This window comes from Balaenoptera physalus, assembly GCF_965194825.1.
Source record: "Balaenoptera physalus genome assembly, chromosome: 5".
Lineage (NCBI taxonomy): Eukaryota > Metazoa > Chordata > Mammalia > Artiodactyla > Balaenopteridae > Balaenoptera > Balaenoptera physalus.
The window spans coordinates 48,788,677-48,812,671 of record NC_138884.1 but is presented as its reverse complement, the minus strand read 5'-3'; the positions used below and the strand labels follow the sequence as shown (position 1 = coordinate 48,812,671).

At 42.3% G+C, this 23,995-nt stretch overlaps 1 protein-coding gene across 4 annotated transcripts in view; it reads right to left on the bottom strand.

Moving 5' to 3' along the window:
- CDS1 (CDP-diacylglycerol synthase 1) overlaps window positions 1-23,789 on the bottom strand; it is a 70,680-nt gene extending 46,891 nt beyond the window's left edge. The window contains exons 1-2 of one of the 4 annotated variants that reach the window (XM_082463259.1): window positions 23,095-23,787; window positions 1,494-1,558 (exon numbers count right to left, since the gene is read on the bottom strand). In XM_082463259.1, the coding sequence (XP_082319385.1) occupies window positions 1,494-1,526 (33 nt within the window). In that variant the 5' untranslated portion in view covers window positions 1,527-1,558; window positions 23,095-23,787. Of the gene's footprint in view, window positions 1-1,493; window positions 1,559-23,094 lie in introns of all 4 variants that reach the window. The other 3 variants (XM_082463260.1, XM_082463258.1, XM_082463261.1) reach the window with 3 other exon arrangements.
- Between the last annotated feature and the right edge of the window lie 206 nt (window positions 23,790-23,995).

The window sequence follows — 23,995 nt, the reverse complement described above, 5'->3', positions numbered from 1 at the left end:
CCATATGTCTGAACCAACAGCTACTCCATTTTGACTTTCAATTGCATTTCTCTTAATGGCCAAAGCAGATGTCACTGTTAATGATTTCAGTGCTTTTCTAGATATGAGAAGACGCAAGAATTTGGGCTCATAAAATCTTCTGAAAATATCTAACTTTCTAAAGCCCTGTTCTGCCAGTTTTTCTCAGAGCACAGTGCCTCATTCCTGATCTCCACCCTGAATTCCTTTCAGGGGGTGTTGAAGGTCAGTGGCCACAGTGGCCATTGACCTAATCCTTGCAGAGGCAGATGGCAATTTGCAGTTGGCAGAGGCCCCTTCAGGATCATAAATTTGACCATGGTTTGGGGGGCATTTCATGACCATTTTGTCCCACGGTGCTAGGAATGCTCATTCCCAGGTCTGGCAAAGATTTCGCTGATAGGCCAGTGTGCTCTTACTTACTGGACTAGGCCTTATTAGTAACCAAAAGTCTCTGGGCCACCTGTCTTACTACTCTCTTATGGTCCAGGAAACTATTCCCTCTTGTTTCTTCTTCCCATATCTAGAGTTACACTATTACAATCATTGATCTCATATGGAACTATACATCATCATTTTATCAGAGGCTCAGTCACACATTTGGTAATGCAAGAAACAACAATTTTGCAAAACAGGCAATATAAAAAACAATATAGCTAGCAGATTAGTAAGATCGTAAGTCAGAATATAAGTCAAGAACTTCCATTAGGTGCAGCCCAGTACATCCCAGGTCTTCTGACCTAGTCTGTTCTGTACCAATCCTTATCTTTAAGGGAAATTATATATTGGCATTGTCCATAAGGCACCCAGCCCAGTTTCCTAGTGTTACTAGTCTGGTTATCCCTAGTACGGGTTTAATTGTCCCCAACATAAGGGAGCCTTTAAATTTGAATGAACATAACCTGGTGTTAATCTCCTGGTTGTAGATCATGGAGCATCTGATCTTTATCCAAAGACTGATTACAAAGTTAGGCTTCAGAAACAAACTTAGAGTGTTCTTCTGACAATTTAATTAAATTCTGGAACAATATAACATAACCACAAGGAACTATCTGGGAAGTGAGTCTTGGTAAGCACAGACATTAATTAACAAAACTAGAATTTAATATTCAGTGAAACATAATTTTTTTCTAAAATTGCCCCCATGTTCATCAAGTACAGCCAAGACTAATTTGTTTCTAAAATAAGATTGGTCCATTGACCACATAGGTCCTTCCACATTGACTCTGGTATAATTCCTCAGAAGAAGTCTCAGAATTTCCAAAAGGTCTCTCAAGGCCAAGAAAGCCATATCAAAGGCCTGCCGTCAGATTTTGCCTAGGTGGATTTCTCTCTTTTAGAGGTCCCCAAAATATCAAGATTTCTGCACATGCCAGGAGACAGTTTTTCTCATTCGCCTGATAAGGCTGCTCAGAGTCTCCAATTTTTGAAGGGAACAGGCAGAGGGAAAAGAAAAATATCTCAATTTTACTCACAGAGGTGTAATTTACCAAATTGTTGCAAATCATAACCAACTTGAGGGGAAGTTTTTTTCCTATATCTGGAAAACACAGATCAAAGCCAGTAACATTTCAGACAAAATCCGTAAAATTTATAACCGTATTCACCAGTTCATTTAGTAAACCAATCCTCTTGTTAACTTTTTATGAAGCCATCAGGTTTTCCCTTAGGATTTTTTTTTTTTAATTTCTTACCCAGTTTCCCAGTACAACCTGAGATTTATCAAAATACAATAATAACTGTCTATAAATCACAGAGGCTTAAAAAGTCATGGTTAAACATTTGATCAAAATGGGATTGACAAAAGACACTTAGTTATTGCTGTAATGTGCAACATTTTAAAATAACTAGAATTATGACTGATAACATTTTACAAGGACATACTAGATTTTTAGGAATGCCATGTAATTTAACATACTAATTAAATATTTCTCTCTGAGAAACTCACGAGCTGTTGTCAAAAGCAGTAGTCCAAGAAAACTTTGAAGGGAGAAACTGAATCTGAATCCGGTCTTGCCCTAGCCCACTCCCAACAAAATCCATCTACCCAACTAGATTTAATAATCCAATCTTAGAAAATCCTGACCATGCACAATTCTAAAAACATGTGCTTTCTTACGGAGAATATCCCAGGGTGGCACCAAATACCTTTAGATTCCTAAATACCTTTAGTCTCTCTCTGCCAAGGGAAGCCAACATTCACTAATTAATGTTTCAGTATCTTAATATTTTATTTGGAAATGACCTACCTATTCAATAAACTTCCATCATTTAACTTAACTCTAAATTTTTAAGCTACCAAGCAGCTGAAGAGATTATTCTTAAGTACACATTCCTAAAACAATTATTCCTAAAGAGTTTTACCCAAAAGCTCCTATCTCACTTGCATTACTTAACACTGATAACTCTAAAGAAATGTCTATATTAATCAAACCAACAAGCTTAAGCCACCTTCAATAGCAAATATCAGTGCAGTACTGAATATTCCCCAGATCATGTGGTCCCAAAATTTATCTTGGCCATTTTCTACACATTTAGATTTAATTTGTAAGTGCTTAATTTTAAGTGAATTAAATAGAGCTCATTTACAAGTTAACTTTTACATAAAGACAGAACCAGAAATCTCAGTTTTTCCGCTTGATTTTAAAAAGGCTTCCCCCCTCCGCCCACCCTCCCCCCACCCCCCGCCTTTTTTTTTTTTTTTTTTTCTAGAGATAGTCTAGATAAGATAAGTATTCGTGAGGGTCTGGGCACAGCGGGGAGAAATACCAATTCCCTTTTCATGGGAGCATAGTTGAGGATCTCGCAGTTTTGTAACAATACCCTGGGGGGCGGGGGGCGGGGGGCGGGTTAGAAGATGGAACAGAACTCTGGTTACCCATAACAAGGCTTGTCCCAAAGGGAAAATCCCAGCCAGCATTCCGCCACAGGCAAAGCCTGACACGACAGGGAAGGATTCCCTGGTATTGTCGCATGTGAGCCCTGTTATTTAGCAAAGACGTCTCGACCGGTCAATATAAGTACTGACACACATACATACAAACAACAAACACGGTCCCACAAACAAAAGATCAGACAAGGTGTAGCCCAAAGATTCCATTTCCACTCCCAGACTGAGGACTCAAAATGGCTCGCAATGATTGGGTAGAATTTTCCCATCCTGTGCAAGCCTGAGTGGCTTACCCCAAAACAGTATCCACAAACACACAAACAACAGATAAAACTATGGCCACACAGACAGAATATCAGAGGAGGTATAGTTTAAAAATTCCACTTCCACTCCCAGAGAAAGGCTTCCAAATAGATTGGGTCAGTTCTTGAAAGAGAACAAACCCAGAGTTGGCTCTCAGGGATCCCAGAGTGGCTAGCCCAGATGGAGTGGAGAGAATTCCCAGCCTTTCCATTCCTGTGACAAAACAATTCTACCTGAAGAATAGTATATAATAAGTTAGGCCACCATGCAAAGGCCACCTCTCCTCACTTTTAAGAATATACTTTGGCCAAACAGGATTACAATAGAACCTTATTCTTTTTAGTCATAGATTCATAGTTATAGGTCGACCCATCTGCCAAAATTTTCCCGGGGGGCTATCAGATGGAATACAAGAAGAAGCGCTTCCCATGTTGAGTCGAATTAAACAGCCGTGCACACAAAATGGAAAGCAAAACCAGAATCCTCACCAGCCAAACAGAAGCCACACACACACACAAAAACAAACAGCCCAAGGCTCAAACTGGCTTCCAACTCCCACTAACCCGGTGGCCTTGGATCTTCCTAATGGAAAAATCCCCAAACGGGAACCAGAGGTTCGCCAAACAGACCAAACCAAGTGGCCTCAGCATGCAAGCTGAGGGGGCTTACCAAAACACTGGCAGAGGTGTCGCAACATCCCAAACGCTACTTTTCTGCTTCCCCAAAACAATTCCTTGGAGTAGGAAGTCCAGGGCAGCCCAGGGAGGAGGAAGAGAGGAATGTCCTCAAGGCAAAGATGGCCTTGGCAGCTGCTAGGGTGGTCCCTCGTCCGCCTTACTCCCGCCTTGGAGTTCCAGCTGCCAGGATGGCGGACAGGATATGACTGGGGCTTGGCCTTTCCAGGCAAGAGTCCCAGGCGATCTGGCCTCTAAAGGAATTCTCCAACCCTCCGCTCTCTTGAAAGAGGCTGGCGTGGAGAAAACCTCGGAGTGTCCGATCAAGCCAAGGGACCCCCCCACCTGGGACTGTCCCTGAGTCAGCCCCACTCTGTGCACCAAAATTGAAGCCAAATCCGGCCTCTGTACCCCGACACCGAGTTAAATCTCGGAGACAGAGTTTTGGGTGAAGTAGAAAAGAATACCTTTATTGCTTTGCCAGGCAAAGGGGGCCACAGCAGGCTAATGCCCTCAAAACCGTGTGTCCCAACTTGGAGAGGGTGGTGAGAAGTTTTACAGTAATGGGGTGTGATCAGCTTGTGGACATTCTTCTGATTGGTTGGTTGGCGGTGAGCTAAGTAGGAGTCAGCATTATCAACCTTCAGGTTCCAACTGGTCTGGGGTCTACGTGCTTGTGGGAAGCATACCATCATTACTTGTTAGCTCTTCCCACCTGGAGGGGATTTCAGTATCTGCAAAACAGCTCAAAGGTATTGTTGTGTGTATCCATTGATGGGGAACCTTGCCCCAAGGCTGCACTGTTGTTTCTCTTGACTGTTTCTCTCTTGTCTAGCATCCCCTCCCTTCCCTAATTAACAACTGCTTGAATCTGCCCACTGGAACTCAGGGAAAGTCATGGAGGCTGAATGAAGGCTATTTCCTGTAATCAAAGAAATGGGGGACTCAGAAAGGCTTTGTGCCCAAGAGCCCCACAGGGCCCTGCTCAGTATCAATTGATAGATAGGTATAGATATGTAGATATATATAGATATACACACACATATATATGTATGAATATATATATATTTATATACACACACACACACACACACATATAATTTTTTTAAGTGTTTAAACTTCCATCATTTTATTAGATCCTCAAGAGACAATCACAGCCAAGACGGTGGAGTACAAAAACCTTGAGCTCACCGCCTTTCATGGGCACACCAATTTTACAACTATTAACAGAACAACTACTGATAGAGTGATAGAATCTACCAGAAAAGATCTTTTACAACTAAAGATCCAAAGAAGGAACCACAGGAGATGGGTAGGAGGGGCAGTGCTGTGGTATAGTCAAGAGCCATACCACCAGGTGGGCAACCCACAAACAGAAGAATAATTACAATTGCAGAGGTTCTCCCCTAGGAGTGAGGGGTCTGAGCTCCACACATTAGGCTCCCCAGCCTGGGGGTCTTACACAGGGAAAACGAGCCCTCAGAACATTTGGCTTTGAAGGCCGGGGGACTTACTTTTGGGAGACCCAGAGGCTGTGGGAAATAGAAACCCCACTCTTAAAGAGTGCACAGAAAACTTCTCACACTCTGGGACCCAGGGCAGAAGCAGTAATTTGAAAGAAGCCTGGGTCAGGTCTATCTGCTGATGTTGGCAAGTCTCCAGTAGAGGCAGGAGACAACTGGCGCTCACCCCAGGGAAACAGACACTGGTGGCAGCCATCTTGGGGAGCTCCTTCTACCATGTAGAAGTGTCCCTCTAGAATTCTGATGCTGTCAAGTGATGCTGGATGCTGGCAAGTGTCTCTGGAATTCTTCTTCTAGCTTACTAGCCTTGGGACCCAGTCTGCCACCCCACCCCACCCCCACCCACCAGACTACAGGCACCAGTACTGGGATACCTCAAGCCAAGTAACTAGCTGAGCATGTTACTTGCAGCCCCACCCATCAGAAGGCAGGTTACCTTAAGAACCTCTGAGCCGACAGCCACCCCTGGACACAGCCCTGTTCACCAGAGGGCCCAGGACCTGGCCCCATACACCAGTGCCCAGGTACTAGACTCAGAACCCCCATGGCCCTACAGCCAGAGACCCTGGAACCCAGCTCCACTCACCAGTGAGCAGGCACTGGCCCCCAAATGCCATAGGTTTAGGCCCCGCCCACCAGTGAGCCACCTCTAGCCTCAGGACAAGCCACACCCACCAGCAGGACAACACCAGCTCTGAGACACCCCTTAGCCAGTCACTCCGGGATCTGGCCCCACTAACCAGGGGGCTGACACAAGCTTCTGGACACCCTGGGTTCCACACCAGCTATGTCAGGAACCAATCCCACCCAATAGCAGTCCGACACCAGTTCTGATGCCTAGGCCCCACAACCACCCACCCCAGAATCTGGCTCTGCTCATCAGTGAGCCAGCACTAGCCCTGGGACCCCCTGGGGTTCTGCACCCAGTGACCTTGTGACCCAGCCCTGCCAAACAGCAGCTGGCAGCCTGTGCACATGGCAGGGTCCAGCAACCAACTGGACGAGGGGCCAGCCACGTCAACCAGACCACCCATGTTAGACAGCCCTCCATGAGAGAAGGTGCCATGCAGTCCACGTAGGGGGCATGCTTATAGCATATAGCTCTGATGACCAGAGGGGAGTGTGCTGCTGGGATGCACAGGACATCTCCTACAAAGAGCCACTTCTCCAAGGTCAAATGTAACCAGTCTACCAGATACATAGAAATAAAAACAGCAAATTAGGCAAAATGAGGCAACAGAGGAACATGTTCCAAATGAAGAAACAAGATAAAACCCTGGAAGAAGGCTAAGTGAAGGGGAGATAGGCAATCTACCCAAGAAAGAGTTCAGGGTAATGATCATAAAGACTATCAAAGAACTTGGAAGCAGAATGGATGAGTGAGAAGTTAGACGTTCATAACAAAGAGTTAGAAGATATAAAGGAGAACCAAAAAGAGATGAAGAACACAATAACTGTAATGAAGAATACACTAGAAGGAATCAACAGTAGATTAAATGATACAAGGGAACAGATCAGTTTACTGGAAGACAGAATAGTGGATATCACTGAAGCTGAACAGGAAAAAAAAAAACAAATAAAAAGAAATGAGTACAGTTTAAGAGAGCTCCACTTCAACATCAGGCATACTAATATTTGCATCACAGAGGTCCCAGAAGGAGAAGAGAAATAGAAAGGGGCAGAGAACATATTGGCAGACATAAGAGCTGAAAAGTTCCCTAACCTGGAATAGGAAGCAAACATACAGGTCCAGGAAGCACAGGGCATCCCATACAGGATCAACCCAAAGAGGAACACACCAAGACACATCATAATTAAAATGGCAAAAATTAAAGATAAAGAGAGAATATTAAAAGCAGCAAGGTAAAAATCAACAAGTTATGTAAAAAGGAACTCCCATAAGTTTATCAACTGACTTTTCAGCACAAACTCTGCAGGCCAGAAGGGAGTGGCACGATATACTTAAAGTGTTGAAAGGGGAAAACCTAGCACCAGGAATACTCTACCTGGCAAGGCTTTCATTCAGATTTGATGAAGAGACGAAAAGTTTTGCAGACAAGCAAAAGCTAGAAGAGTTCAACACCACCAAATCATCTTTACAAGAAATGTTACAAGGACTTCTCTAAGAGAAAAAGAAAAGGCCACAACTAGAAACATGAAAACTACAAAAGGAAAAAGCTCATTGGTAAAGGCAAATATATAGTAAAGGTAGTAAATCAACCACATACAAAGCTAGTAGGAAGGCTAAAAGACAAAACTAGTAAAATCATCTATGTCTGTAATAAGGAGTTAAGGAATACACAAAACAAACAGATGTAAAATATAATGTTGAAAACAGTCATTGTAAGCGTTGGCGAGAACAAATGCACAGTTGTTAAAATGTATTTGAAATTAAGAAATCTGCAACTTAAGACAATCATGTATGTATACAGATTGCTATGTATAAACCTGATGATAACTATAAACCAAAAATCGACAATAGATACACACACAAAAAAGAGGAAAGAATCCAAACATAACACTAAAGATAATCATCAAATCATAAGAGACAACAAAAGAAGAAAGGAACAAAAAAGAACTGCAAAAACAATTTAAAAAATGGCACCAAGAACATACATATCAATAACTACTTTCAATGTAAACGGACCAAATGCTCCAATCAAAAGTCACAAAGTGATAGAATGCATATAAAAACAAGGCCTGTATATATGCTGCTTATAAGAGACTCACTTCAGATCTAAAGACACACACAGACTAAAAGTGAGGAGATGGAAAAAGGTATTCCATGCAAATGGAAATCGAAAGAAAGCCAAGGAAGTAATAATTATATCAGACAAAAATAGACTTTAAGACAAAGACTGTTATAAGAGACAAAGAACAATATTACATATGATATTATCAAGTGATCAATTCAAGAAGATATAACAATTGCAAATACATATGCACCCAACATAGGAACACCTAAATAAATAAAGCAAATATTAACAGACATAAAGGGAGAAATTGACAGTAACACAAAAATAGTAGGGGACCTTAACACCCCACTTATATCAATGGACAGATCATTCAGACAGAAAGTCAATAAGGAAACACTCACCTTAAATGACACATTAGGCCAAATGAATTTAATAGATATATATAGAACATACCATCCAAAAGCAGCAGAATACACATTCTTTTCAAGTGCACATAGAATACATTCTCCAGGATAGATCACAAGCTGCACGTGTTAGGGCACAAAACAAGCCTTGGTAAATTTAAGGAAACTGAAATCATATCAAGCATCATTTTGACTACAACACTATTTCAATTACAAGGAAAAAATGCAAAAAAACCACAAACACATGGCTAAACACAAAAGACTAAACAATACACTACTAAACAACCAATGGATCACTGAAGAAATCAATGCAGCCATAAATAAATAAATAAATAAATTTATTTAAAAAAAAAAAAAAAAACCTCCAACAAAAAAATGTCCAGGACCAGGTGGCTTCACAGGTGAATTCTACCAAACATTTAGGGAAGAGTTACAGTCTATTTTTCTCAAACTTTTCCAAAAAGTTGCAGAGGAAGGAATGCTTCCAAACTCATTCTATGGTACCAGCATCACCCTGATACCAAATCCAGAGAAAGATATCACAAAAAATGAAAATTACAGGTCAATATTGCTGTAAACATAGATGCAGAAATCCTCAACAAAATATTAGCAAACTGAATCCAACAATATATTTAAAAGATCATACACCATGATCAAGTGGGATCTGTCCCAGATGCAAGGATTTTTCAATATCCACAAATCAATCAACATGATATAACAACAAATCAACAGACTGAATAATAAAAATCATATGATTGTCTCAATAGATGCAGAAAAAGTTTTTGACAAAAATTTTCATGTAAAACACCCATTTATGACAAAAACTGTCAACAAAGTAAGTATACAGGGAGCATACCTCAACATAATACAGGCCATATATGATAAGCCCACAGCTAACATCATACCTTAGAGTGAAAAGCTGAAAGCATTTCCTCTAAGATGAGGAACAGGGTGAGGATGCCCACTCTTGCCACTTTTATTCAACACAGTATTGGAAGTCCTAGCCACAGCAATCAAACAAGAAAAAGAAATAAAAGGAATCCAAACTGGAAAGGAAGAAGTAAAACTGTCACTGTTTGCAGTTGACATATTATACACAGAAAACCCTAAGGATGCCACCAAAAAACTACTAGGGCTCATCAATGATGATACAGTTGGAGAATACAAAATTAATATACAAAAGCCTATTGCATTTCTGTACACTAACAGTGAACTACCAGAAAGAGAAATTGAGGAAACTATCCCATTTACAATCACATCAAAAAGAATAAAATACCTAGGAATAAACTTTCCTAAGGAGGTAAAAGACCTGTACTCAGGAAACTATAAGACACTGATGAAAGAAATTGAAGATGACACAAACAGATGGAAAGATATACCATGTTCATGAATTGGGAGGACTAATATTGTTAAAATGACCATACTACCCAAGGCAATCTACAGATTCAATACAATCCCTAACAAAATACCAATGGCATTTTTCACAAAACTAGAACAAATAATTTTAAAATTTGTATGGAATCATAAAAGACCCCAAATAGTCAAAAAAAATCTTGAGAAAGAAAAACGGAGCTGGAAGCATCACATTCCCTGACTTCATACTATACTACAAAGCCACAGTCTTCAAAACAATATAGTACTGGCACAAGAACAGACACACAGATCAATGGAACAGAATAGAGAGCCCAGAAATAAACCCAGGCACTTATGGTCAATTAATCTATAACAAAGGAGGCAAGAATATACAATGGAGAAAAAACAGTCTCTTCAATAACTGGTGCTGGAAACTGGGCAGCTACATGTGAAAGAATGAAATTATAATGTTTTCTCATACCATATACAAAAATAAACTCAAAATGGATTAAAGACCTAAATGTAAGACTGGAAATCATAAAACTCCTAGAAGAAAACACTGGCAGAACACTCTTTGACATAAATTGTAGCAGTATTTCTTTGGATCAGTTTCCTAAAGCAAGGAAATAAAAGCAAAAATAAACAAATGAGACCTAATTAAAGGCTTTTGCACAGCAATGAAAACCATCAACAAAACAAAAAGACAACCTACTGAATGAGAGAAAATATATGTAAATGTTATGACTGATAAGGGATTAATATCCAAAATATATAAACAGCTCATACAACTCAATATCAAAAAAACCAAACAACTCAATCAAAAAATAGGCAGAAGACCTGTATAGACATTTTTCCAAAGAAGAGATAGGAATGGCCAAAAGGCACATGAAAAGGTGCTCTACATTACTAATTATCATAGAAATGCAAATCAAAACCACAATGATATATCATCTCACACCTGTCAGAATGACTATCGTCAAAAAGTCCACAAATAACAAATGTTGTCGAGGATGTGGAGAAAAAGGAACTCTGTGCACTGTTGGTGGGATTGTAAATTGGTGTAGGCACTGTGGAAACAGTACAGAGGTTCCTGAAAAAACTAAAAATAGAACTACCATATGATCCAGCAATTCCACTTCTGGGTATGTATCTGAAAAAATCAAAAACACTAATTAAAAAAGATACATGCACCCCAATGTTCAAAACAGCATTATTTACAATAGCCAACATATGGAAGCAAGCTAGGTGTCCATCAACAAATGAATAGATAAAGAAGATGTGGTATATATATATAGTATATATATATATATATATATATATATATATATATATATATATATATATATATACACAATGGAATGCTACTCAACCATAAAAAAGAATAAATTTTGCCATTTGCAACAACGTGGATGGACCTGGAGGGTATTATGCTTAGTGAAATAAGTCAAACAGAGAAAGACAAACAGTACATCTTATCAATTACTTGCAGACTCTAAAACAAACAAACAAAAACAAAACAAAAAAAACGAAGCTAACGAAACAGAAACAGACTCACAGATATAGGGAACAGACTAATGGTTACCGGGGGAAGAGGGAAGGGGAGAAGGGCACAATAGGGGTAGGGGATAAGAGGTACCAATTACTGTGTATAAAGTAAATAACTACAAGGATATAAGGCACAGAAAAAAAAAATATGCTTTTTTAAAAAAAAGAGACAATCCTAATGAAACAAGTCAAACAGACAGTATCATTGCTGTTTTACTTATAGGTAAACTATGATCAAAAGCATTTGCTCTGGGGCTTCCCTGGTGGTGCAGTGGTTGAGAATCTGCCTGCCAATGCAGGGGACACGGGTTCGAGCCCTGGTCTGGGAGGATCCCACATGCCGCGGAGCAACTAGGCCCATGAGCCACAACTACTGAGCCTGCGCGACTGGAGCCTGTGCCCCGCAACAAGAGAGGCCGCGATAGTGAGAGGCCCACGCACCACGATGAAGAGTGGCCCCCGCTTGCCACAGCTAGAGAAAGCCCTGGCACAGAAACAAAGACCCAACACAGCCAAAAATAAATAAATAAATAAATAAATAAAAATTTAAAATAATACAGACATACACTTTATAAAAAAAAAAACAAAAAACAAAACTCAAACTGAACTTCATATTTAAAAAAAAAAAAAGCATTTGCTCTGGTGGTGTGATTTTTTTATAAAGTTATTTAAAACCCAAACTGACTTCTAAGAGTGCACGAACAAGAACTGTGTGTGTACGCTGGGGCCGTTACACAAAGATGGTCACTGTAGAACCTCCAGGGATAGAGTGGCTAAGGAATTTTAAGAGAAGAGTTGCCTCATGCTCAGTTTTGAAGTTGTTCATTCTGCTGTAAGGAACAGCCTCCACTCCTATGTCCTCCCCTCTCCTCTACCCACCCCTAGCAGCAACCTTCATTAAAGAGTGCTACACACACAAATGCTTTGGGAGAGTGGTTTACTGAGGGGGGAATTGGGGGAAGGGGACTGAACTGGGTCAGAGGGAAGAGAATATTCACAGCAGGTGAATACATGCAGAAGGAGCACTGAGCAGAATCTTGGGCCAGAAGTGATACTAGGAGTGAAAGCGCCTAGGGATTCAAAATGTTTAGGAATCTCAAACCAAACTCAGTCTTTATTAGCACCAAAGTTTTGGCAAATTTCACCACCCCTTCTAACTGATTGTTTATCCATAAAATGGAAACATTTAATATAATGCCAAGGACTCAGTTAAGTCAATGAAATAGTAAGCTATTATTACTATCGAATCCAATTCCTCATTAAGTGGCTTAACAAATAAAATGTTAGCCTTGGGGGAGTATTATCAGTTTTCATAAAGCAATAATAAACTTTTGTTTATTAACTACAACTTTCTTACTAAACAATTATGAAATTAAATGTGACATTATACCAAAACTGACAAATGAAACAAATGTCACATTCCCACTGTGACACTGAGAGTCAGTTGGCCCCAGAGCAAGTTAAACAGAGAGAAATGTTGACTAGTAAACCAGCAGACAGGACATCTCCTGAAAACACCAGGGAACCTGCTGTTAGTCTGATGTGCCAGCAGGTTTTTGACATCTAGAATGATGGAACACATCACATTTTTTTCTTTGCTTTGCTCTCTTTTTTTTCACCTTCAGTAACCCAGAGCGTTGCAGGCATAGTGTGAGTGGTAGTCGAGACAGTGACTAATGGAAATGGCTCCGTAAGGGCACATCACCAGGTTGCAGAAAGAGCACCAGACTAGGAGTCAGGAGTCGCAAGTACAGTGATCACTCAGTACCTGGTGGGAGTGGGGGAAGGGGGGTGGGGAATAGTTCCTGGACACCCTCAGATACAAAAATCAGAGAATATAACCTACACACATCCTCTCATACACTTTAAATCATCTCTAGATTACTTATAAAACCCAAAACAATGTAAATAGTTGTAAGTACAATGTAAACAGTTGTTGAGTATGCAGCAAATTCAAGTTTTGCTTGTTGGAACTTTCTGGGATTTTTTTTTTTTTTTTTCAAATATCTTGATCCACAGTTGGTTGAATCCATGGATTTGCAACCCACGGATATGAGGGCTGACGGTACTGATTCCACCTCTAACTAGCACCATGACAAAAGGCAAAATACTTAACCCTAAAGAAACTCAGCCCTCGGTTTCCTTAAAAAGTAAAACCATTGGACTTTCAGCACACCACCTCAAAGTCCACTTGGCAATAATGGTGATGTGCCACAACCCTCCCCAGTAGTTCATAAGCTTTGTGAGAGGAAGAAATACTATTGGCCTCACTTTTGACTCGCAAGAGGCTGGCAGACGACCTTGCACAGTGGCTGGCATTTATTAGGCACTATGTAAATATGTGTTGAATGAACTGAGCCTGTCAGCTCATGCTAACATTTAAGATTAAAATAGTTCTCAACTGTTCTTGCTAGGTGAGTAATCTTGGCCAAGTCACCTTGAAGAGTAGCCCCCGCTCTCAGTAGCACTTACGTAAAATGAGGGCTTCTGACTATGAAAGACTACTCTTTTCCAAATATAAAATGATAATGAAAGTATTTCTGGTAAATGGTGGATGAAAGTTGAAAAACTTAAATTTTCTTTATTACCCTGTAAATCTAATTCCTACAGTGAAACGTACTTAGAAAATAAGAACAAAAGTACTTTACAAATATTGATTTATTTATACCTCACATTACCTTACAGATAAGTAAATAATCACATCCTTTTTATAAGTGGAAAAATTTAGGCTCAGAAAGGTTGAGTAAAGTGCCCAAGTTTACACAGCTCTAAGCAATGTAGCCAGGATGCAGAAAGGAAATTAAAATGACAATTTTCCTCCAAACTGATCTACAAATTCAATGCAATCCCAATCATCTCAATAGGCTTTTTTCATGTGTGGAAATGTACAGACTGATTCTAAAATTTATATGAAAATGCAAAGGACCTAGAAGAGCCAAAACCACCTGGGGAAAAGAACTAAAACTGAAGGACTTACACTACCTGTTTTCAAAAGTTATTATAAAGTTGTAACTGTGGTACTGGCATAAAAGAAAACAAATGTCAATGGAACAGAAGAGAGAGTCCAGAAATAAATTCACACTTCTGTGGCCAACTAACTTCAACAAAGTTGAAAGGTAAATTCAATACATGATGCTGGAATAATTAGATATCCATATGTGAAAGGAAGGAAGGAAGAAGAAAAAACTTTGTACTTCACACCATTTACAAAAATTAATTCAAAACAAATCATAGACATTTACATAAAGATATAAAAATTCCATAAAATCTTTGGGACCTAGGGTTAGGCAAAGATTTCTTAAATATGACAACAATAGTATGATTCATATGAGAAAAACTGATAAATAAAACTACTTCAAAATTAAAATTTTCTGCTTTTCAAAAGACAGTGTTGGACTTCCCTGGTGGCACAGTGGTTAAGAATCCACTTACCAATGCGGGGGGCATGGGTCCGAGCCATGGTCCGGGAAGATCCCACATGCTGCAGACCAACTAGGCCTGCGAGCCACAACTACTGAGCATGCGCTCTAGAGCCTGCGAGCCACAACTACTGAAGCCCGCATGCCTAAAGCCCATGCTCCGCAACAGGAGAAGCCACCGCAATGAGAAGCCCGTGCACTGCAACGAAGAGTAGCCCCTGCTCTCTGCAACTAGAGAAAGCCCGCATGCAGCAACGAAGACCCAACACAGCCAAAAATAAATAAATAAAATTTTAAAAATAAATAAATAGTAAATCCTAAAAGATTTCCAAAATCAATATTAAAAAAAAAAAAAAAGACAGTGTTAAGAGAATGAAAAAACAGCTATAGACTGGGAAAAGATATTTGCAAATCACAGGTCAAATAAAGGTCTTGCGTCCAGAACACATAAAGAATTCTCAAAATTCAATAAGAAAACAATCAACTCAATTAAAATACATGGGCAAAATATTTGAACAGACATATCACCAAAGGCAATACACAGATGGCAAATTAGCATATGAAGAAATGTTCAACATCTTAGTTACTAGGGAAATGCAAATCAAAACTGCAGTAAGATACTATGACACATCTTCTAGCATAGCTAAAATTTAAAACTGAACATACCAAGTCTCAGAGAAGATGTGTTGAAACTGGACCTCTCACACACTGCTGGTGGAAATGTGAATTGGTACAACCACTTTGGAAAGCAGTTTGGCAGTTTCTTAAAAAGTTTAATAATACATCCACCCTATGACATAGTCATTTCATTCCTAGGTATCTGCCCCAAAGAAATGAAAGTATATATCCACACAAAGGCTGTACACAATGTGCATGACAGCTATATTTGTAATAGCTCCAAACTGGAAACAACTCAAATGTTGAAAAAAACAAATTGGGCTACATCCATACAGTGGAATACTACTTGGCAACAAAAATGAACTATTGAAGTATGCAACAATACAGATGAATTTCAAAATTATGCTCAGTAAAAAGAAGCCAGACATGGACTTACCTGGTGGGGCAGTGGTTAAGAATCCGCCTGCCAATGTGGGGGACACGGGTTCGAGCCCTGGTCCAGGAAGACCCCACATGCCACGGAGCAGCAAAGCCCGTGCACCACAACTACTGAGCCTGCGCTCTAGAGCCCACGAGCCATAACTACTGAACCCGCAAGCCACAACTACTGAAGCCCAAGCTCGTGCTCCGCAACAAGAGAAGCCACCACAATGAGAAGCCCCCGCACCGCAATGAAGAGCAGCCCCTGCTCACCACAACTAGAGAAAGCCTGCGCGCAGCAACAAAGACCCAACACAGCCAAAAAATAAATTATAAATAAATAAATAAATAAACAAATAAAAGCCAGACAAAATGTACATATAGTATGTATATGTATACATACATATGCAATGTGTATATGCATACATGTATGTATGTATAGAATTCCACTTATATAAAATTCTAGAAAATACATACTCAACTATAGTGCCAGAAAGCAGATCAGTGGTTATCAAGGTGTAGAAGGGGAATTACAGAAGGGCAGGAGCAGACTTTTAGTGGTGACGGGGTTTGTTCATCATCTTTACTGCAGTGATGAACTCATCTGCGTTGCACACGTCCAATTGCACAGTGTAAGTATGGTCACTTTAGTGTATGTCACTTGTAGCTTATGGTGACTCCTGAAGAGTGCGCAGGAGCCAGCGGACAGGGAAAGGTGCTTCTCAATACTAGAGACTGGAAAGCAGGAAGAACAAGGGCATGGGATTCCAGACCATTCAAGACGATGGCTCCAAAGTCTCTAAACTAATGAAGGTAAGCAGCAGTTTAGAATGCAACAAAGGATAACGTATTAAATCAATCACAATTTCCACCCCTTTTACACCTGGTCCCCTAAAAAGTGAGTCAATCAGGGTCAGCTTCTCCACTACAGGTCCCTTGAGGTTCACACTGATCCCTCCCTGTACCTACTACAGCATTAAAATTGCAAACAAGCAAAAGGAAACCCTCAAGTGACACAGAGCTCTGTGCCTAAAAGGAGGGGGCCTTTTAAAAATCTTGAAGCTAAACAGGTCTTACTTTAAAGAATGGTAGGTTATACTACTGATTTCAGCATTTTCTCTCAGTCTCTTCATTGTTTCCATGTATTTTAAAGATGTGAGAAAGAAACTACATGCCTTCACCCCACAAAGCTTACTGCCTCCATGAACATGACTTTAGAATCCAATCGCCTTCATTACCATAGCTTTACTATTCCCAGATACTTGCTCTGGAGCTAACTGTTCATCACAAGAACTTCTGAAAAACATCAACCCTTTAATAGGAAGCACCAACGAACAAGTTTCCTCCTAAAACTCTTTGAACCCTTGCCTCAAAATCCTTGCCTGGCTATTGCCACCAATCCCAAACTGTTACACTGTGATCCGTACCCAGTCCTAATCAAGACCCTGCATTGAAAGACCTGCCTTAAACCAAACTTCCAATTCTCAATAAAATCCAACCTTGCCTTTCCCCCTCCAAGCTCTGCCAAAGCTTAGTATTGAGGTGGTGTTTTTCCTCACCACAGGAAGCAATAAACTCAACTTTGTCTTATCAGCTGGTGGGTTGGTGATATCTGGGGAGCCAGCATTCAAAAACCGTTGTTAAATAAAATGAATATGCTGCAAATGACAACATGGAAACTTATTTGGGTGATAACAGTGACTAACAATTGGTGAACAATTGGGGAGTACCAACTTATATTTTATTCTGGATATCTAGATCTACATATTCCTATTTTATTAATGGCCTATATTTAGATGGAAAAAATATAAAAATGTTTAGCACACCTTCAAGTGACACCAAGACAACTCACAGTGAAGGGTGCCAAAGTTAAGAATTTATGGAAACACAAGTTCCAAAATTAAAAGTTTATTTTTTAAATATTAGAATATTTTTGAAAGAAACTACACCCATCTCAAATGAGGAAGGACAGAAGTTAACTGACCTCCAGACTGTTTCACCCTCAACTTCACAAACCCAAATCTGTATCAGAGTAGCATCCCCACATACGACCCCACACGGGGTCCTCACCTGACCGTGCACTGTTCCACCGGTGCTCCCCGTACTGGCCGTGGCTTCCCTGTGCACCCCCTTCTCTCCCACTTCCGGTCCAGTCAATTAGGTCTAGGCTTCACTTCAACTGCTCAGTCTCTCTCAATCCATCCAGAGCTTCAACAGCCCTCTTTGAGCTTCCGTCCACTTTCTTGCCTACCCTAACTGTGTTCAATCCTGGCCCCCCTGGCTCACTCACTCCTCTGGCATCCTTGTCCTGGCATTCCCGACCACAGTCACTCCCAGTGCCTTTCTTATTCTCAGCTATTAAATGGGAAATATTCCTAACCCATATAGCTGAGGAACAAAAAAAGAAAGATGTAAAAGTACTGTTTTCTCTAAATCACTCTACAAGCATCAACTATTATGACTACTACTGCTACTGAGTGAAGAACTATGCTAATTCAATACACAACAAATTTGTGTTATTTTAGTTCAACTGAATCTTCACTGAGTTTGATAATTCTGCCAGTTCCCTCTTGGTCATCTTACATCACACTCTCTAAAATGACATTCCAAAGGTGTCCCAGTCAGAAATGAGATCTAGTTCCAGCTCTGCTACCCGCTTGAGGTCATTTCGGGCAATAACAAACACAGTCTAGGGCAAGTTTATTATTTAAAAATACACACACACACACACACACACACACACACATATATGTATGGTTGAACTAAATTGTTCCTAAGATCTCTTGAAGCTCTGTGGTTCTCAGACCCTACTTAACTGGGCAAATTTAAAGCGTCAAACACTGATCTCTCCTCTTCTGCTTTTCAAAATGTTTCTGTATCTAACCTCGATTCCTTCTTTCCTTTCCTTGAATACTCCAACCACCTGTACTCTCCACACCATGTCTACTTTCTTTTCCCTAGGGACTGCCCACCCTCATCAGCATCTGTGCTCCCATTTGACTTTTCTTTCTTCCTTCCTTCCTTTTTCCTTCCTTCCTTCCTTCCTTTCCTTCTTTCTTTCTTTCCTCCTTCCTTCCTTCCTCCCTCCCTCCCTTCCTTCCTCCTTTCTTCCTCCCTCTCTCCCTCCCTCCCTCTCTCTCTTTCTTTCTTTATCTTTGGCTGCGTTGGGTCTTCGTTGCTGCACACGGGCCTTCTCTAGTTGAGGTGCACGAGCTTCTCATTGCGGTGGCTTGTCTTTGTTGTGGAGCACGGGCTCTAGGCACGCGGGCTTCAGTAGTTGTGGCACACGGGCTCAGCAGTTGTGGCTCGCGGGCTCTAGAGCACAGGCTCAGTAGTTGTGGCTCTTGGGCTTAGATGCTCTGCAGCATGTGTGTTCTTCCCGGACCAGGGCTCAAACCCGTGTCCCCTGCATTTGCAGGCGGATTCTTAACCACTGCACCACCAGAAGTCCACTGACTTCTTTATATAAATACCTACCTTCCCTTCTTTGAAAAAGGAAATTTTCACTTGATCCTCCAGGTCCACTCTAACTGCTATTCTGTACTCCCTTCCACCGGCACTTCCTACAATTACTACCAATATTTTACGTCTCACATTCCTCGGCCTAAAATGTGGCTTCTCTTAAGATCTTTTGCTGGGACTTCCCTGGTGGCACAGTGGTTAAGAATCCGCCTGCCAATGCAGGGGACACGGGTTCGATCCCTGGTCCGGGAAGACCCCACGTGCCACGGAGCAACTAAGCCCGTGCACCACAACTACTGAGCCCGCATGCTGCAACTACTGAACCCTGCGCGCCTAGAGCCCGTGCTCTGCAACAAGAGAAGCCACCGCAATGAGAAGCTTGCGCACCGCAATGAAAGAATAGCCCCCACTCACCGCAACTGCAGAAAGCCCGCGCACAGCGACAAAGACCCAGTGCAGCCATAAATAAAAATAAAGAAAGAAAGAAATTGAGAGGGAAATTAAATGAATTAGTATTATAAAAAAATAAAAGATCTTTTGCTAAATTCCACGTTCTCTGCCCCTTCCTCATTCCTAAATACTAGTGATGATATCCTCTAAGCAATTCCTCCTCCTTTAGCTCCCAGGACCTCATTATCTTGGCACCTTCTTACATCTCCAACCCTACTCTAAACATGGGCACCTCCCAAGGCTCTGTCTTCAGTTCTCTGCCCTCTCTATCCTACTCAAAGGTCTCCACACCTGACCGTTCATTTCAGTTCCCAACACCACCTTGAACCACTTCTCTGTTTTAGAGAATGCCATTCCTGCCCCACCCAACTCACCCATCTCGCTCATAACCTGAAAAACCCTGCAAAACTGCCCAATCATTTTTGCTTCTTTCCTAAGTCTCTTAAGTTGTGCATCAAAATGTGTCTCCCAGCAGGCTCTTCTTTTATTAGTCTTACCCTGATCACCCTTGTCTAGGTCCCATCACCATTATCTAATATACGCTTCCTCTCTCTCAACCCCTACTCCCCAGCTCCTACTAGACTTAGTACATGCCCTCATTATTTCATATACATAGCATTTGCAATATACTCCTATCTGGTTTCTTTGTGGCAGGTCTCTCCCCCTCCCAACACTTTCTCCAGAGTGCTGCTAGAATGACAGGCTAATGCCTCTGCAAAAACTTTCCAGTGGCTTCCAGGAGTCCATGGAAGAAAGCCTAACCTCCTTCACAAGACTCTGAAACTCTCAACCCCTCCTCACAAACACATACAGTTTATGCTCCAGGATTATAAAACTAAGCTCAGTTCCCTGTGCCTAGAATGCTGATTTATGAAACAGTTCCACATGCCCTTTGCCTAGAATGCCCTTCCCTAACACTTGTCCACCTGGTGAGTCCCCAGGCATCTTTTAATTCCAAGGCTCAAACCCTCACCTCCTCTTAAAGCCTTTCCTGTTATCTCCATATAGCATCCAGCTATGCCCTCTTTGCTAACAATAAGCCTTGTTCAGACTTATATTAAATCTATCTCATATATATCTCCTGGGGGGTTCCTTGAAGAAGTGGTCTTGTTATCTTTCAAGTATTACTGCAGCATTTAGCAACTGGGAACATTCCCCTGCAGGTAAGAAGCACCTTTTCACGTGTTAATGCTCTGGACCACAGAACTTTCTCTCACTATGTCTCCAGGTCCTGAACAATGAGAAGGTCATGTTAATAACGCCGTTATAAAAAAAGACTACAAAATGGCACGGGAGTGTACCATAACAGCAGAATATAACACACTTCCTGTGCTTCTTTCATTAATTCCATAAGAGTTTTGCCTTTACTGCAACTTGAATGGAGAAGGCACTTAAAAGAATTTCAATGGACCAAATATTAACCAGCCTCCGATGTGCAAACTGACTTTATAATGGCCCTTGACCTGGAAATACAGGTGCATTCAAATATACACCCTGATAAGAAAGGACATACAGAGGATAGAGTTCAGTGACACAAAGCTTGCCAAGTCAAAAGTTCCTTGCAATAAACTCTAAAAGTATGCAATATTTTAGATATGGTTTAGAAAATGCTCATCCTTGTCTAAGAAATCTTAACAGAACAGGTTACACATGGCAACACCTACTCTCAGAAAACAAAATCCCGCTGGGTATGTATTAATGAAAACCAATAGTGTGGCATTTATAAATAAATAAATAAATATGCAGTGAGGTAACCCACTCACAGATAGCTAGAGACAACAGTTCTAATGAGTCAAATCAAACCAGAGAAGTAGTTTCCATTTTAAATATATTAGGGTGTTAAGAAACTAATTAATTCAAAAGTTATTTTATGGATGGCTTCCTTGAACATGTTTTTCTTATTAAAAGCTTGTTCCAGTTAAGGAAGTGAACATGGGGAAGCTGGTATTTCCTTGATTCTAAACTATATCAGTGCTAAAACAAAACAAACCCCAACCTAATTAATTCTATTTTTGGTCTAGTTTCCAAGGCAGTCTTCACAAAAACTATTCTTTGCCCACTCTTTTTAGCTTTGTAACATCAACCTTCAGAAGCTAGAAACTGTTACACTTTGTATAATTCCTTGATACATATGTTCTATCACAGACTCATTTTATTCCACCTGCCTATCAAGGGTAGGGGGGAAAAAAAGGATCTGTCTTCCCATTGATTCTAAAGTTTCATGCCTAAAATCACTGTTAAATTTATTATTTCATGATGTTGTCGGATATGTTCCTGCCAGAGCTTTATAAGGGGTTACCTCAAGTTCATCAACATCAAGTTCCAGGTGGAATCTTCCCCAAATCAGAACTGTGAGTGAGTCTCAGCAACAGTGCAAACCAGAAAAAAGGGAATCAGAGAACAGTTTCTAGTTCCAAAAGGCCACTGACTTGACCTTGAGCAATCTACTTCCCTTCTGTAATTCAAACTGCAATACCTGCTTCCAAAAAAGAATGCTTCTAGGAATAGCTTAAGTGCTTTGAGTTTCTAAGATAAAATGGAATTTTATAAACAGAAGATTTTATAAAACAATCTATTGCCTGGCCCAGTTTCCTAAACTTATTACCAAATAAGCTGAACTTTGACTTTCTTCTACCTTTAAAAAGAATAGTGGCATTACATCTACTTATTCTTAAATGTGAAGCAAAGGCAATCTACAGAAATGGGAATTTTAAAAGTCCTCATGAATTAACGTGTCAGGTAAAATGAAATCTACTGCTGCACTGTCGGCCGTGGAGGGTCACAACTGGGTCACGTGTAGGAGCCTCTCAAACCTCCAAAATCTATTATACTGAAAAAGGATAGAGGAAACGAAAGTGCTGATGGGGGAGCGCGAGAAGCCAAGCCTCCAGCGTCAGGATCCAATGGCATGTTAGAAGCGAAGGTGCATGACTTAAGTTTAGTCCTTACTAACTGTGTTCCTCTCCCGAGAAGAGGTGTGAGGTGGCAGCTACTAGAAAGCTGCAGCTCTTAGGGAGGCAGGCTCCATCCCGATTCTAGCGTCGGCCGCAGACCCCGGGGAGGGGGACTCGAATGGGCAGAAACTAAATTAGAGTCAAGTTGAATCATCCAGCTACCCTGGCAGCGGTCGAGGTCATCCTGGGAAACGCACCATCGCTGGGGTCCGAGTCCCACGTGAGGAAGAAGGAAACAAAGCCATGCCGGGAGGGGGGCGCAGCCCGCAACTTCATCTGACATTCCGTGGGGCCCCACCCTCCCTCCCAGGTGTCCCGGCCCCAACCAGGACGCAGCCGGGGCGCGGGTGCGCGCCTCTACTTACTTTGTCACTGGTGCTCTCGGTTTCGTGGTCGCCGCCGGCCGCCTCTCCCTCGCGGGGTGGCGGCGCCACCGCTCCCCCGGGGCCGGGGCAGCCTCCCCGGTGCCTGAGCTCCCACATGTCCCGCTCCCGCGCGGCCGGGGCGCTCTCCTCCAGCGTCCCGAAACCCGAGCTGCACGCGCGGTCTCGCCGGCTGGCCGCCCTGCCGCCCCGCAGCTACACACCCGACGTCCCGCAAAGCCGCGGCCACTAACACGCCCCCACCGTGGAGGCGCCGCCGCCGCCTCCGCTGCGCCGGGTCACCCCCAAAACGGCATCAACGAGCGAGCGCTCGAGGCCGCCCCCAGCGAGCGCGGGGCCGGCCGAGAGGCGAGGGGCGGGCGCCGGGGGCGGGCTCGGGGTGCAGGGCAGGCTCGGGGCGCCCGGCCAGAGCGGAGAAGGTGGGGGCGCGGCGGAGCGCGGCCGCCGGTTGCCAGGTGCGCGTCCCCACGCAGAGGCCCAGGTGGGAGGAGAAGAAAGGACGGGGAGGGAAGGAGGAAGCGTGACCCGCTTTAGCGCTTCACCGGGCGCCAGCCGCCAGGGCCCTGCCACTCCCCGCCCCGCCCCGCCCCCGGACTCAGGAGTCGGCAGGTCCCGGCCCCCCTACACCTTTCTCCCGGTTGCTGCCTCCCGCAGCCAGGTCACGCGCCGCAAGCCCCACCCCGCCCCGCCCCTCTGCGCTGCACTGCGGTTCCCACAGCCCCGCCTCCATCGCAGAGGGGTGACGTCATGGGTCCGGACCGAGGCTCCGCCCGGGTCTCTGGGAGCACACAGGTGGCAGCGTTGAGAAAATGTGCGGGCTGGAACAAAGGTGAGGAGCAGGGAGGTGGAGGAGGGATGAGCAGCTTGCTTGGAAGTGAGGCGT